This window comes from Mesoplodon mirus (genome assembly GCF_964341445.2).
Source record: "Mesoplodon mirus genome assembly, chromosome: 4".
NCBI lineage: Eukaryota > Metazoa > Chordata > Mammalia > Artiodactyla > Ziphiidae > Mesoplodon > Mesoplodon mirus.
The window spans coordinates 84,050,835-84,064,863 of NC_138979.1; the positions used below are offsets into that span (position 1 = coordinate 84,050,835).

Below are 14,029 nucleotides of genomic sequence, written 5' to 3' on the forward strand. Positions count from 1 at the left end.
GTTCTTGTCATCTTTGAAGAAATAATTCAGTAAAGAGACCAAGATTGTGAAACAGATAAAGCACTTATTAGAAGCAAACCACACGGGCAAACTCGAGGAGTGAGTTGCTCCCAATAATGGTGGCTTAGATCGCTTATATGGGGGCAGTCTTATGGGTTTGTCTCTGGCCAACCATCTTGCTTGTGCCCATATTTGGCCCGACTCGGGGTCCTTCCTGGTGGCATACACATCTCTCAGCCAAGATGGATTCCAGCATGAAGGTTTCTGGGGGGTTTGACAGGAGGTGTTGAGGACTGGTGTTTCTTTCTCCCTTTGACCCCTTCGCTAGACTGAGGACCTTCTCTGTGCATGTGCAAGCTGGGAAATTCCCTTGACCACAAGAATGAAAAAAATGTGGTCGATTTGTCTTTCACCCAGTCAAGACCTGATGCTCCTGCTAGTATCTTATCTCGAAGTGTCAACAGGGGACCGGTTGCAGCTGCTCAGCCTGGGGCCCACCTATCTTCTACCTCCTTCTCATGCATCATTACAGTGTTCTGTCTTAAACGTGTGCCAACATGTCAGCAGTTGTTCATCTCAAGATGGGCAGACATGGAGAGGACCCAGAAAGTGGTGAAATGAATGCTGTTCATTTTCTTTTGGGCATAATTGACTTGCAAGTGACAATCGTTGAGCTGAATCCTGAGGAGAAAAGACTAATGAGGGATGTCATTATAGGTGTTTCAACTGTACAGTTGCACAGGTCTGATGCTTAGAAGGGCCTTGAACTTCGTTTAATGTTCTTCTGTCACCAACTTGAAAATCTTAAAAGTTTTGAAGGAGGCTTTGCATTTTCATTTTGCATTGGGCCCTCACATTGAGTAGCTGGTCCTGGGACTAATCTAAGGTCATTTAGCTAAAAAGTGAAAAGGCTAGTGCCCTTCCCATGCTACTATCCTTTACTGCTAAGTATACAGGAAGAGTTCCAACCTATTTTGCACATACTCTGAAAGTCTTATGTGTTATCGGTTATGTAGCTGATTGGTATCTTTCATAATGGGGCTGAATTCAGGACTCTCCGTTTTTACAAATGAGGTAAGTGGGGCTCAGGGAGGTTAAATACCACAGTCAGTGGTGGTGCCTGATTTCTGATTTTCTTTTTCTGATTCCTGGGTCCATACACATAAGAAATGTGCTAACGCAATCATCAGAACAAGTATTCAGCATCACTATTCAGGCTCCTCTGTGATCCAGAACTTCCTCTCCTCCCTGTTCTGTGTCCTCACACTATTGCAAGCTAGTTGAGTTGTTAAAGCAACTCACACTAAATTGACCACAAATGAATGTATTACCCTCTTCTTGCTCACAGTGAATTTTATTTTCCTCTCCTAACCCAAAGGAAGCATTTTCATGGTGGATGTTTCAGACACTGTGGCAGGAAGGAAAGAGGGAGGGAAGGTTCAGAACCTCCAGACCTCTCAGATCCCAGCACAGAGCTGAGATTGCATGTCTTGGCCCGTCCCAGACGGGCTGCAGAATCAAAAATTTGTTTAGCAGGTTTCAATACATACCTGAACCCAGGCCATTGCTGTGTTTCTTTTAAATAAATAAATAAATAGATAGATAGATAAATAAATAAATATAAAAAAACACACAACATGAACATCACCTACCCTCCAAAATGCAATTATACATGCCTATAAATCAGAAATGAAACCACTTAAGTTTCTTCAAACCACAAAATATGATGCATTGTTTTAGGACAAGAAAATAGCAAATGAGCCAGCAGCTCAAGACTCTCCTGCCTCCAAGCTTCCCTGCAGGTGAACTTCAATTGTCTTACCCACTTCCTCCCTCCTAGGGACCAGGCCAGCTTCAGTTTGCAGTTGTATTTAGCCATGATTTGGCTAGTTTCCGACTCAGTGGCTGCCACTCACCCCTCATAAGGAGGTTTTGTTCACTGAAGGACTTTCTTTCCACTGTGCAGGATTATCACTTCAGTTTTATTTTAGAGCCCCAGGAGATAAGAGCATGGCTACGGGGCCCTGGGAGAAAGCCCCTGCTGGAGACTGATTCCCTAGTGGTCTGGCCTAAAGTCTGACCAGGGGATTGTTCAGAACAGTTTATTGATTACTTTTAGTCCTTCCTAGGGTCTGGGCTCCAGAGAGTCTCCTGGAAGGATTCATTTGGTTTGATTGATTTTTCAAAAGCATTTTAAAAAAAAGATATTTTCCTGGAAACATTTAGCCTTACCTTCTTGATAAATATGTTTCCGGTTCAGTAGTACCCAGATTTGCCTGGCGTATGCTTTATTGTTCTCCCGAGAATTGAGGGCGGGTACCTTCTCACAATGGTCCCAAGAGAGAAGGCACACTTTACACTTGGAGATCTGAGCCCTCAGCGCCAAAATGCTGGCAGGTCACCAAGAGCAGAGTCACTTTCTGCCCTTTTCAGCGGGACAGTGAAAAGGGCATTTCTCTGAGAGATCGTCATTGATGGCATAATGGAAGAAACATGATAAAAGCGAGCTGTTACCAAAGGATAAACGGCTCATCCTAGCCTCAGAGACTCTCAGTGGATGAGGCGTTGAGGAATTAGAAAGTCCAGGCCCTTCTTAACCGGTAGGATTCCAGAAGTCAAAGGAACCCTGGACTTTTGAAGTTTGCAGAGCAGAGAGTAAGTGAGGAGTGAATAGAATCCAGGAAGATGGGATACAGGCTCCAACAGGTTGGAATAGAAGGCAACGGATGAGCAGGTCTGGGGGTAGGTTTGGTGGGCAAGATCCATCCAGGATGTGGATTCTAGTGCTACTACTAGACGACGCTCCATTGGTTAATGGTGTTCTGGCATAATTGCACTTAGCCTAGTTAAGTCCTTTCACACGTTGTATGTCAAGAGGTACTTTGATTAGCAGAGCCTTTGAATATGCAACTTGCAAGTAAAGAGTTGAGAAGTCATATTTTCTTTAGTTTGTGTACTCTTCAGGAATGGTGTATGTTTGTGTGTGTGTGTATGCACGTGTGTGCTTTTTGGATTTGAACTGAGAAAAGATACTGAATTTACACAGAACTAGAGAACAATTCAGAAAGAAAAAAAAGCCTTGGAGTGGGGAGCATTGTTTCCTTAAACCCTAGTGGAGGTGGATGAAAACCCTAGAAGGGAGAGTAGTTCTACCTTTACCAAGGCTCAGCCATTCTCCAGCTCAGGCCTGCTTCCTGCTTTTGGCACAAGTGCTGCCTTTGCTGTCATGGGCCTCCATGTACTTGTCATTATCTCCAGTTTGCACGTGGCCAAGGTAAGCTTCACTAAGGGTAAATAACCAGCCTGAGGCCCCATGGTAAGTGATTACTCGAGGAGGAGACCCCAGGTCTCCACCCCACAGTTCCAGAATGTCCCCCTCCTTAGGGTCTGCTCTCACTGGGAAATTCCCCAGAAATGCACACGGTGCAAACACACAGCTTATTAAAGACCATCATCATTGTGTTAAATTTTCTATTTTCTCCACATTTCCCCCATCACCTCACATTTTCTGTTTTTTTTTTTAATCTTTTAAAAATTTGGGTTTGTTTTTTTGGCCACGCTCTGCGGCATGCAGGATTCTAGTTCCCCGAACAGGGATCAAACCTGCGCCCCCTGCAGTGGAAGCATGGAGTCTTAACCCCTGGACCACCAGCGAGGTCCTTCACAATTTCAGTAACCATTTCAGTCCAGGGAAAGTTGAGTTCCTTTTTAGTCTGGGGAACTACATCTCTGTGATGGATGCTTCATTTTTTTCTCAGGAGCATTTTTTGCTCATTCTTTTCCCCTTTGGATATCTATCCATCCAGACCCTGTAGCAGTATTGTCTTGACCATCCTCAAGAACGACCTGAGAGGGGAGCTAATTTGTGGGAATTTTCTGACGGCAAATGTCATTCTCTTGTTAGAAACTCTCATTCTCCAGGTGAAGAGTGGCTGACCGACTCACTGACGGGTGAGAAGCCAAGAAACAACAAAGGTGGATGGAAGGGGGCTGGGTCTGCTGCTTTTGCCCTCAGAGACACCTCCACCCTGCATTTACTGTAACCTGAAGGAGCAGAGTGTAACCTTCCTGTGTCTCAGGAGGTGAGGTGATCTCATGGCACTGCCTCAGCCTCCTGTGGCTCACATGCTGTTCTTTTCCAGGGGGCCTGAGGTGGAGGAAGCAAGAGGCTGTGTTTGCAGTTGTGAAAGAATACCTTTCTCTTGTTCTTTTTCTTAAAAATATTCTTAGGAAAGCAGTGTTCTATTTAGCTTGACATTATGCTAAAAGCTTTTCCTTGGAAGACAATAGCTGTTCTCAGAAAAAAAGATTTACATGGAGTCCCAAGGGTGTAATGAGCTACCCCACGGCACCTGCCTCGGGTTGGGAGTTGTCACTTAAGTGGTTTTAAATTAAAACGGAATGGAAATATACACAGTTACAGAATTCCCCTTTTGGCTTCTTTGCGAATCATTTTCCATCCTCTCTGGCCTTTGTCTGTTTCTGAGACACCTGATCAGGTATGAAGAACAGAGCTTTCCCGTGGCGAGAGGGTGAAGGGACAGTAGTGATCCAAGGAAAACAGAAAGCCAAAGTGGAAACCGCTCACTCCTGGGAATTCCTGTTTCTTTTATGCCCCCACCCCCAGAGGCACGTGGAGCCAAGTATTATTAAGGGATCATTGAATTCTAGAGCTTAAACATCTGTGAAGACTATGGAGTCCAGATTCCTCAATTGCTAGTGAGGGATTGAAGGTCAGGAGCATGAACTGACCTGTCTCGGTCACCTTGCTGATTGATGGCAGATGGGGTTCTAGACCTCAGACTTCTCGTCTCCTGGTTAAATCATGTGCTTCTCTTTTTTTTGTAAAGCACTGCTTCTGAGAAATGTTACAACTAAAAAAAAAAAGAAAGAACTACAACAGTATGAAAAGACCTCTCTATGGAAATTTTTAATAGAAGGATTTAGAATTAGAAAAACTGAATTGTACCCTTTTCTTGTTTTGAGATTTCCATCTCTTCAGGCAACCAGGGCTAGGAACCATGGTAGATATTAGGAATACAGAGATGAATAATATGTGATCTTAGTCATTGAGACACCCATGATTGACATTGCGTGTGTGTGTGTATTTGTGTGTGACAGTCATGTTAACAGGTCATTATGGTACAGCAAGTTATACCAGAACAAAGTTCAGTGGTAGCACAGAAAAGAGAGCATTTGTCTTCATGGTAGAATCAAAGGGGAACTGGTAACCACGAGGGGAAGCTGTGTAAATCCCATGTGCACAATGATGCTATATTGACAGCTTTGCTTTCAGAGAAACCTCAGTGGAGAATCCCAAAACCATTTAAAGAACGATTTGAATCTTTCTTCAGAAAACATGAAAGGGGGAGTATGTAAAACCCATTCAAACCATCGTAAATTCACCTTTCCTCCTCCTCTATCTTACTGTTATCCATCTGCACACACAAATAGTGGTTCACAGTAATCCCACCTTTTTTCAGTACAACCCCTCAGAGCTATGACATTTAGACCAGTTGAGTACCTCCTTTTTACTTCCCATTTTGGCCCAGTCACTCCAAGAAAAGGAAGGTTAAGAATTCTTTCTCCTTCCAAGGCTGGTTGGAGGGGATGGGAAAAACTGTAAAACCTTACAGTTGAATAGTTTTGCTTATACCCAATCACGTAGTTTATTCTTACAAAGTTTTTACATAATATATCATTTTGTCCTTATAGTTCCCTTGTGAGTTGAGGAAGAGTGTAATTATGACGCCCATTTTATAATGATGAAACTGAGATTCAGTGCCAATGCCATATGATTTTCTTGTTGAAGTCAGACTGCTACGTGCAGAGAAATGGAAGAGTGTCTTTTCCAGTAGGAAAATAGCTTTTGCAGAGACAGGGAGACCTGGAAATGATGCTGTGAACATCTCAGGGTGCCAGGACTACAGGATGGTAGATTGATTATAGGGTCAGACCATAAGGTGGGAAACGTAATTTGGGCTGAGTGGTAAAGAACCTTATTTTTCATGTTACTTTCTCCTGAAGGTAGTGATGAGCTAACAGGATGTTATTAAAAGCAGAGAAGTGACAAGGTCAAATTTGTTTTGGAGGAAGATTTTATGGCAGTAATGTGGGGGAAGTCTGGAGTGAGAACATGGTGACATGTTGCCCAGCACAGAGGAGTTCTTAAGTGCTTAGCCCCTAGATTCAGACTCACTGGGGTTCTAATCTTGACTCTGCCATTTAGCAGCTTCATGACCTTGGAAAAGATGCTTCAGTACTACACACCTAGGTTTCCCCATTTATAAATTGCAGATAACAATAGTACCTTCTTCATGGGGCACTCTGAAGCTTATAGAGGACTTAGAACAGTGCCTGGCACATAGCTGATTCACTTTGTTATACAGCAGAAACTAACACAACACTGTAAAGCAATTATACTCCAATAAAGGTGTTAAAAAAAAGAAAAAAAAATGGTAACAACTGTTAGTCCTCTATCTGGACGATGAGGTTCCCAAGGAAGATAAGTCTATGGAAATGGGAGGGAAGGGTCTAAATATAGGTGACATGTCTAAGTTACAAGTGAGAGGTCTTGGCGATTGATTGCGTGTACAGATAAAGGGGAAGGAGTTGAAGTATTTCTCCTTTGGGTGATGGGTGCACGGTTTCATGCCAACAGAAGAATATATGAGAGAGTAAGACTGTGGGGGACAGATACTGAGTTCAGTTTCGGGAATGTTCATTTCCAGAGGCCTGCAAATTATATAAGAACTCAGGCTAAACATAATTATAAAGCCAATATCCTATAAAATATAATCTATTTCAGAGGGAAATAAAGTTTGCACTACCTGAATAATTTTCTCAATTAACAAGGACACTAAAAATTGACTATAAGTGGTTACTGTAGCAGAAACATGTAATATATGTCATCAGAGTCAATGCCAAACATTCTGTCCTATAAATATGTTCATGAGATATAACAATTTATATCTTTTTAAGGGAATTAACTGTTTACAGAGTGTTTACATGTGATTAACTGTTCCACACAACAACTCTGAGGTAAAGGAAAAAAAAGAATTGCGTTTATGGTCTCCAATATTCGATGATAAAATTGAAGCCCTAAAAATTCCTATGGTTAGTAAGAGTAAAGCTCAGATTTATCCCCAAACTCTCTGAATCTTAAGCCTCATAATTCTAACCCCCAAATTCTGTGACCTCTTTCAGCTGTGTAGTAATGAGAGAAAATCCTTTATCTTCGAGATGCAATTCCCTATATGTAAAAATATTTCTTTATACTACAAGTAATACATTCTAGGCTTCTCCAATGTGTGAGTACACATGTGGTCATGTTAGTATTAATAACCCTTGTAATTTTAGTAAAATCTAAATCTTACTGCCTCTGCAAGACCCTGCATGCCCCTCTGTTTTGTATCTTACCCCTTTAGCACTTTGTACCCTCAACCACACTAATCTTCTTTCTATTCCTTGAACATGGCAAATTTATTATATCCCCTGGGCCTCTGCATTTGCTGTTCCCTCGAGTGGAATACTTGTCTTCCATAACTTGGCATGGTTGATTTCTTCTTGTTGTGTATTATCCTAGCTCAGATTGAGGAAGCCTTCCCGGGTCACCATATGTAATGTTCCCTCACTCAGAACCTCATTATCACATACCTTGTTCTGTTTTCTTCATAGCCCCTATTACTGGGCTCCATGAGGGCACAGATTATATGCTGTATTTTTTCACTCTTCTATCTCTGGGAACGAACAGTTCCTGCGCAAAACTGGTGCACACTCAATATTTATTGAGCAAATAAATGAAAACTTTGCATCTATTCCTGCTTCTACTCACAATTCAGGGCCTTTAAACTTCTCTTGAAAAGTTACTTCTTTCCTAGGTATCTCTTGGGGTACCCACGCGTAGCCTCAATTGTACTCATAAAGTAGCCATTGGTTACAGTCACCCTTATGGGCCAGTCCATTCTTCCCTGACGCTTAGGCTTCTTTTGGTGGTTGTCTGCTGTCCTTGCAGCTACTAAAAGGACTCTTGCTACTGCCATTGCTGGGTTTTCAGAGAGTTGCTGGATTTCATGTAAAGATGGGGGGGGGTGGATTAGCATTCTCCAAAACTCTGTACCACACCTCAGTGTTGCTTGGCACCAAAGCTCCCTAAGTTTCCTATGAAAGAAGCTCCTTCTTCACAGCCTGGGCAGGGACCAGATGACAACCCATGTCTCCGTTGTTCCGATGTTTTTCTCTCTCAGAGTCCCTGCAACTAAGACATGAAAACCTAACCCAAACTCCTCACTTGTCCTCTAGCCTCAGATGCAAAGGCTTCTCTACCTACCAACACATGCTCTCAAGTGTGGGTCACCACCAACCTGCCAGTTCCAAAAATAGTCAAACTCAGATTACCAGGCTGTGCTAACCAGATTGTACTCTGATTCATATATTTCATGGAAGCCTCACAACATGAATATGAATTTGTTATTAAAATTACCTATCATTTTAATATAACAGGACAATACATTTTCTTGTTTATGGATACTTAACGTGTATAGAAAAAGGATAAAACCGTGCTGAAAAAAGATAACACCAGATTCAAAATAGTGATTCTGTCTGAAGATGGAGGAGCAGAAAGGGAAATGGGTTTTAGATCTTTTGGGGAGTTTGTATTTCTTAAAGAAAAAGAGTTCTAGGGAAAATACAACCAAAAGTTAACAACGTTTAAATCTGGATGGGTAGGTACCTGAGTCTGTCCTATTATTTTTTGAGCGTCTCCAACTATATTCGTAATTCATGAGTCTTCCTACCCATGAACATGATATACCTCTCCATTTTTTTAGGCCTTATTTAATTTTTCCCTTTAGTGTTACGCAGTGTTTAGTGTAAACTTCTTATAGGTAATCTTTAGATGTACCCCATGTATTTCACTTTTTATTTATTTATTTGGTTGTGTGGGGTCTTAGTTGCAACACGTGGCCTCCTTAGTTGCAGCAGGCAGGCTCCTTAGTTGCGGCTCATGGGCTCCTTAGTTGTAGGTCACCGGCTCCTTAGTTATGGCACGCAAACTCTTAGTTGCAGCATGCATGTGGGATCTAGTTCCCAGACCAGGGATCGAACCCAGGCCCCCTGCATTGGGAGCAAGGGGTCTTTTTTTCTTTTGAATTTTTGAATTTTATTTTATTTATTTTTTATACAGCAGGTTCTTATTAGTTATCCATTTTATACATATTAGTGTATACATGTCAGTCCCAATCTCCCAATTCATCACACCACCACCACCCCCCCACCACTTTCCCCCCTTGGTGTCCATGCGTTTGTGCTCTACATGTGTATCTCTATTTCTGCCCTGCAAACTGGTTCGTCTGTACCATTTTTCTAGGTTCCACATATATGCATTAATATACGATGTTTGTTTTTCTCTTTCTGACTGACTTCACTCTTATGACAGTCTCTAGATTCATCCACCTCTCTACAAATGATCCAGTTTCGTTCCTTTTTATGGCTGAGTAATATTCCATTGTATATATGTACCACATCTTCTTTATCCATTCGTCTGTCGATGGGCATTTAGATTGCGTCCATGACCTGGCTATTTGTAAATAGTGCTGCAATGAGCATTGGGGGGAGCACGGGGTCTTAACCATTGTGCCACCAGGGAAGTCCCCCATGTATTTCACTTTCTGATGCTATGGTAAATGATAATTTTAAATTTCATTTTTTATTGCTAGTATATGAAAATACAATTGATTTTTGTGTTATCAACTTTGAGTTCCATGACTTTGCCGTAAGTTTTACTTCTAGTAGCTTTTCTCGTGTTTCTTTCTTTTTCTTTCTTAATTTTAGCAAATAACTTATGCAAGTTCTCTGTGAATAAAGACAGGGATTTTTGCTTGTTTGCTTTACATTTTGTATCTTTTTCTTTTTTTGCCTTATAATACTACGCAGGAACTCTTAATATATTATTGAATAGAAGTGGTAAGAGGAGATATTATTTACCCAGTTTTTGATTTCCCTGGAGAGTCTCTCGTGCTGCCATTGGTAAATGGATGTCTCTTCTGATGGTTTAACATCAGAAAAATGACCAGACAGTGAATTTCACTTGGGGTGGAGCTAGAAGAGCTTAGCTAGATAGAAGGCTTGGTAGGCCCGAGAGTAAAAGGCCCAGAATACTTCACCCCACCCCACTTCCAGACAAGTTCCCGCTCTGGGCCATCCTGTCAACAAAAGTAGAGTTGCTCCCTATCGCCTCTTTTATGGAAATAGCTTCAGCCAAGATTTCTCCACTTGGAACTTTCCCTAACCATTCCCTGAAGGATGGGTCTGTCCTAGTGATAATTCAGATGACTAAGTTGAAAACTCTTCTGCAACATGAACCTTATAGAACAATCTAGTGGATTTACTTGGAAAATTATCTCTTTCTTCAAGAGATGTAGCCTAAGGAGTCTTACAGGATCACAGAGAAAAGGAACTTGGGGAAAGATGTGGTACTTCCTTTCATTTTATAGTTCTGAGGAAACTGAGGCCTATAGAGAAGGAACTCGCATAGGGTAACGTTAACTAATTAGGAGAGCCAGGACCTAAATCACGTTTAGTGTGATGGTTGTTCTTCTAGTACTCCTTTTAGTGTTGATAAGATATTTGACATGCTGTAACCTAGGTTGTGTCAGGGCACTTGGCTTTTGGATAAGATAGACATAAGATCTCAAACAGACGTTTGAGTAGGTGGCATGAGCCAGGCATTATGCTAGGGAGACCTAATTAAGGATTCGGCAGTAGATGAAGGGACCCTGCCCTAGAGGAGCACTCAGTGGAGGAGAAAACCATAAGATTATCCAACGCATTGTGACTGGTGGTGTTAGGGAAGAGACCTGTGAACCGAGTGGGCATTGAGGAAGGAATGGGGAAAAGCCTCTGGGGTCTGGGGTTCTGGCAGTCTCCATTCTAGTATCCTCGTAATCCATATGTAGGAACCAGGAGAGCATCCTGGCCCATGATTCGTGGGTTACCATAGGCAGGACCTATGGTGCTTCCTGAATCCGGGTGTGAAGCGTTGCCTGATGGGTGGTATCTGTTGATTTTCTCAGGCAGTCCTTTCCTGGAGAGATGCTCGACCTCTGACCTCCTGGCATAGTTCTGCTTTATGACTTGATAGCAGCAGTACAAGCTGATGATGACCCTTGTGAGGCAGAGAGTGGGGGGGGGTGTTTACATAAGTGGCCCTTGTGGGTCAAGGAGTGAGAAATGAGTTGAAATAAGTTCGTGTCCTTGGAGGATTATGGGCTGTGCTCCATCTTTCTGGAAATGTCCGTTCATCTTCAGGAAGTCTCCTACTTCCTCTCGAGTCAGGGCTTCCAGAGGTACTTTATTAGGGTGGTTCTGATGACCTTTCTTCTGCGGCTCTTGACTCAGTCGGGGTGTTGCAAAAAGTTCAGGGTAGTTAGGTTTCCAAGTCAAAGGACATAAATAGGTAGATTTTCAGATTCACATTCCACCTTTGACACAGCCATACAGATTTCACAGCCCCTGTTAAGGGGCTGTATTTATGTATTATTTGTGGGTGTTATTAAACGTATATGTAAATGTCTATATATGTAAATACATATCATTTATGTATTGTTTGTGACTTAGACTCACATATTGACAGCAGACGCTTTCACTTTAGTTTTGTAGCCTCTCAGCTTCCTGCCCGAGAAGATTCAGATTTCTAGTTTTTATTAATCAGAAATCACATCTGCTCTTGTTTCTCCTCCTCCAAATGACATCGCACGCCTGCTTCCTAGAAGAGGGCTGCAGTCTGTAATTTCGGCTAGTCACATTCTGACCTGTGAGCGACTTCACCTGGCAGTCTGTCGGTTGCTGGGGCAGTGGAAAAATCAGTCTGGGGGATCTGTTTGCTGTGTATTAATGTCACCTGGGGTTTTGCTCTCTTTTCAGGTTGTAGTGCTTTTGTCCACAAAGGCCGTAGAGAAAGTCTGGCCTCCTGTGCAAAGGTCAAAATGAAGGTAAGACACTTCTGGCTAAACCAATAAGATCTTCAGAGGTGGGAGATTTGGGGTTGTAGTTTTTGTTTATTTTCATCATTTGGTACCTACTTTGAGACTAAAATAACCAAAAATGATTTTTCTCTTCTTAACACACTCGAGAATTTGTGGCTTTTGGAAGGTAAAATGATTTCAGAGCTTCTCCATGTTAAATGCACATTTCTCTGTGATTTTAATCTGTGTCGCCGTTGAAGTGGTTTTTTTCTTAACTGTGTCTGCAGACCTCCTCTGCCTTTCACATGCCTGGCTTCCTTCTTCAGGACCATGAGGGCAGCAGGTGGAAATCAGGGGCTCTGACACGCTGATGGGCTGGGGAGTGTCAGGGTTAAACGGGCCTGTCTGGCAGCACTTTTCTCCACAGGCTCGTGTGGATCACATGACAGGAGCAGGAAGTGTATGATGGTACGTGCTCTGAGTATGCAGCTGTGTGATAACAGGCACTGCATATCAGAGCCCTTAAAGAGTACGAGGCTGGGGGCAGATGGGCGTTTAGGTGGCCTGTGTGGTTTTCAGTGTTGTAGTCACTCATAAATGTCTTTGTTCCTTGTCAGAAGAGTGCTCTCCAGCTCCATCTACACAGATGCTCAGCATGCTGTGTGCTTCCAGTAACCAAACACATTTATCTAGTGCAGTGGCCTCAAACTGGAGTGTGCATTAGAATCACCTGGGGGGCTTGTTATAAGGTGACAGTGGGCCCCACTCCCAGAGCTTCCAATTTGGTGGGTGGGGAGGGGGCAGGAACTTGCCTTTCTAATAAGTTCCCAGATGATGCTAATGCTGCTAGTCCGAGGACCACACTTTGAGAAGCACTGAACTCTAGTGTAAAGATGACAGACCTCTGTACCCTAGATCTTATTCAGTCCATGGACATAAATTTTGTTTGGCTCATGGAGTAATTTTTTTTTTATTTGAGTTAGTGTATTTATTGAAAAATCGTATTTCACACCAGTTTGGATTTCTGATTTCTCCTGAAGAAATGGAAGATCTCACAGCCCTGGTATTTCCCCTTACCCAGCATTCCCAATTCCCCCCTTGCTCTTTTTCTTTTTTTCCATAGTACTACTTATCACCTTCTTAGGGTCTACTTAACAACTGTATTTATTGTATTACATTTACTTTTAATGTTCTGTACCTTCCCCCCACTAGAATGTAAGCACTCAACTTGCCAAGTGATCCATCAATAGCTCCTGAGCACGTAGAACAGTATCTGGCCTGTAGTTCCTTAAATGTTGGAGAGGTGGGTGGTGGGTGATAATCTACTGGGGCTGAGTGACTGCTGCCTCCTCTAGACAAGATATACAAGCCCCAGCCTGCCACTCCCCCCCTCCTCCAACTCGCCTCTGTCCTTTGTTACCTGCCCGACCCCACAGGCATTTGAGTTTGTGATCTCTGGTAAGACTGCTGTTACTGTGAATGTGCTATAGAGAAGGAGAATGATAGGGATACAGCATATCCCATAGAAAAGAATGTAACCTGAAAGGGGGAGTTCCATTTTAAATGGACCCTTTTTCACTAATGATTTATCTCAGACTAATTGCTTCAGTCTGTAATTTCTCACACAGTGTCTCTGTTCCATGCTACAACAAAAGTCTTAAAATTAGCACTTTACCTAAGAATTATTTAACACCTTATAAATGCGAGTCACTGGAGAAAGAGAAACAAAAAAGGCACAGATGCCGCTCTTAAGGAATCGGCATTCTGGTGGGGAAGATGGACAAGCAGACGATGACCATAAATAAGGAAAAAACTAGGTGGGGGCACATGCAGGATTCTAAGGGGTGCCAGTCACTGCCTTGGGTGAGGAGAAGAAAGAAGCTAACAGATGGCTCTACCAAGGAGGGATTATCTTGAAATAGAAGAATGCCATGCCTGTGAAGGTGAAGAGAGCATTCCAGGCAGAAGAGACGGCATTTGCAGGATCACAGTGCTTGGCGGGTTCAGAGGGGAGCCAGAGTGGGTGGCTTAGGACTAGGGTGCTGAGGACCATTGGCAGGAATAGA

The 14,029-nt window shown here is 42.7% G+C and overlaps 1 protein-coding gene across 1 annotated transcript in view; it reads left to right on the forward strand.

Annotated features, from left to right (window-relative positions):
* LOC309802862 (uncharacterized protein) overlaps positions 1-14,029 on the forward strand; it is a gene marked incomplete at its 5' end in the record, with an annotated part of 165,200 nt that overhangs the window by 123,928 nt on the left and 27,243 nt on the right. Inside the window, 1 exon segment of the mRNA XM_082618744.1 lies at positions 11,923-11,990. Coding sequence (XP_082474870.1) covers positions 11,923-11,990 — 68 coding nt within the window.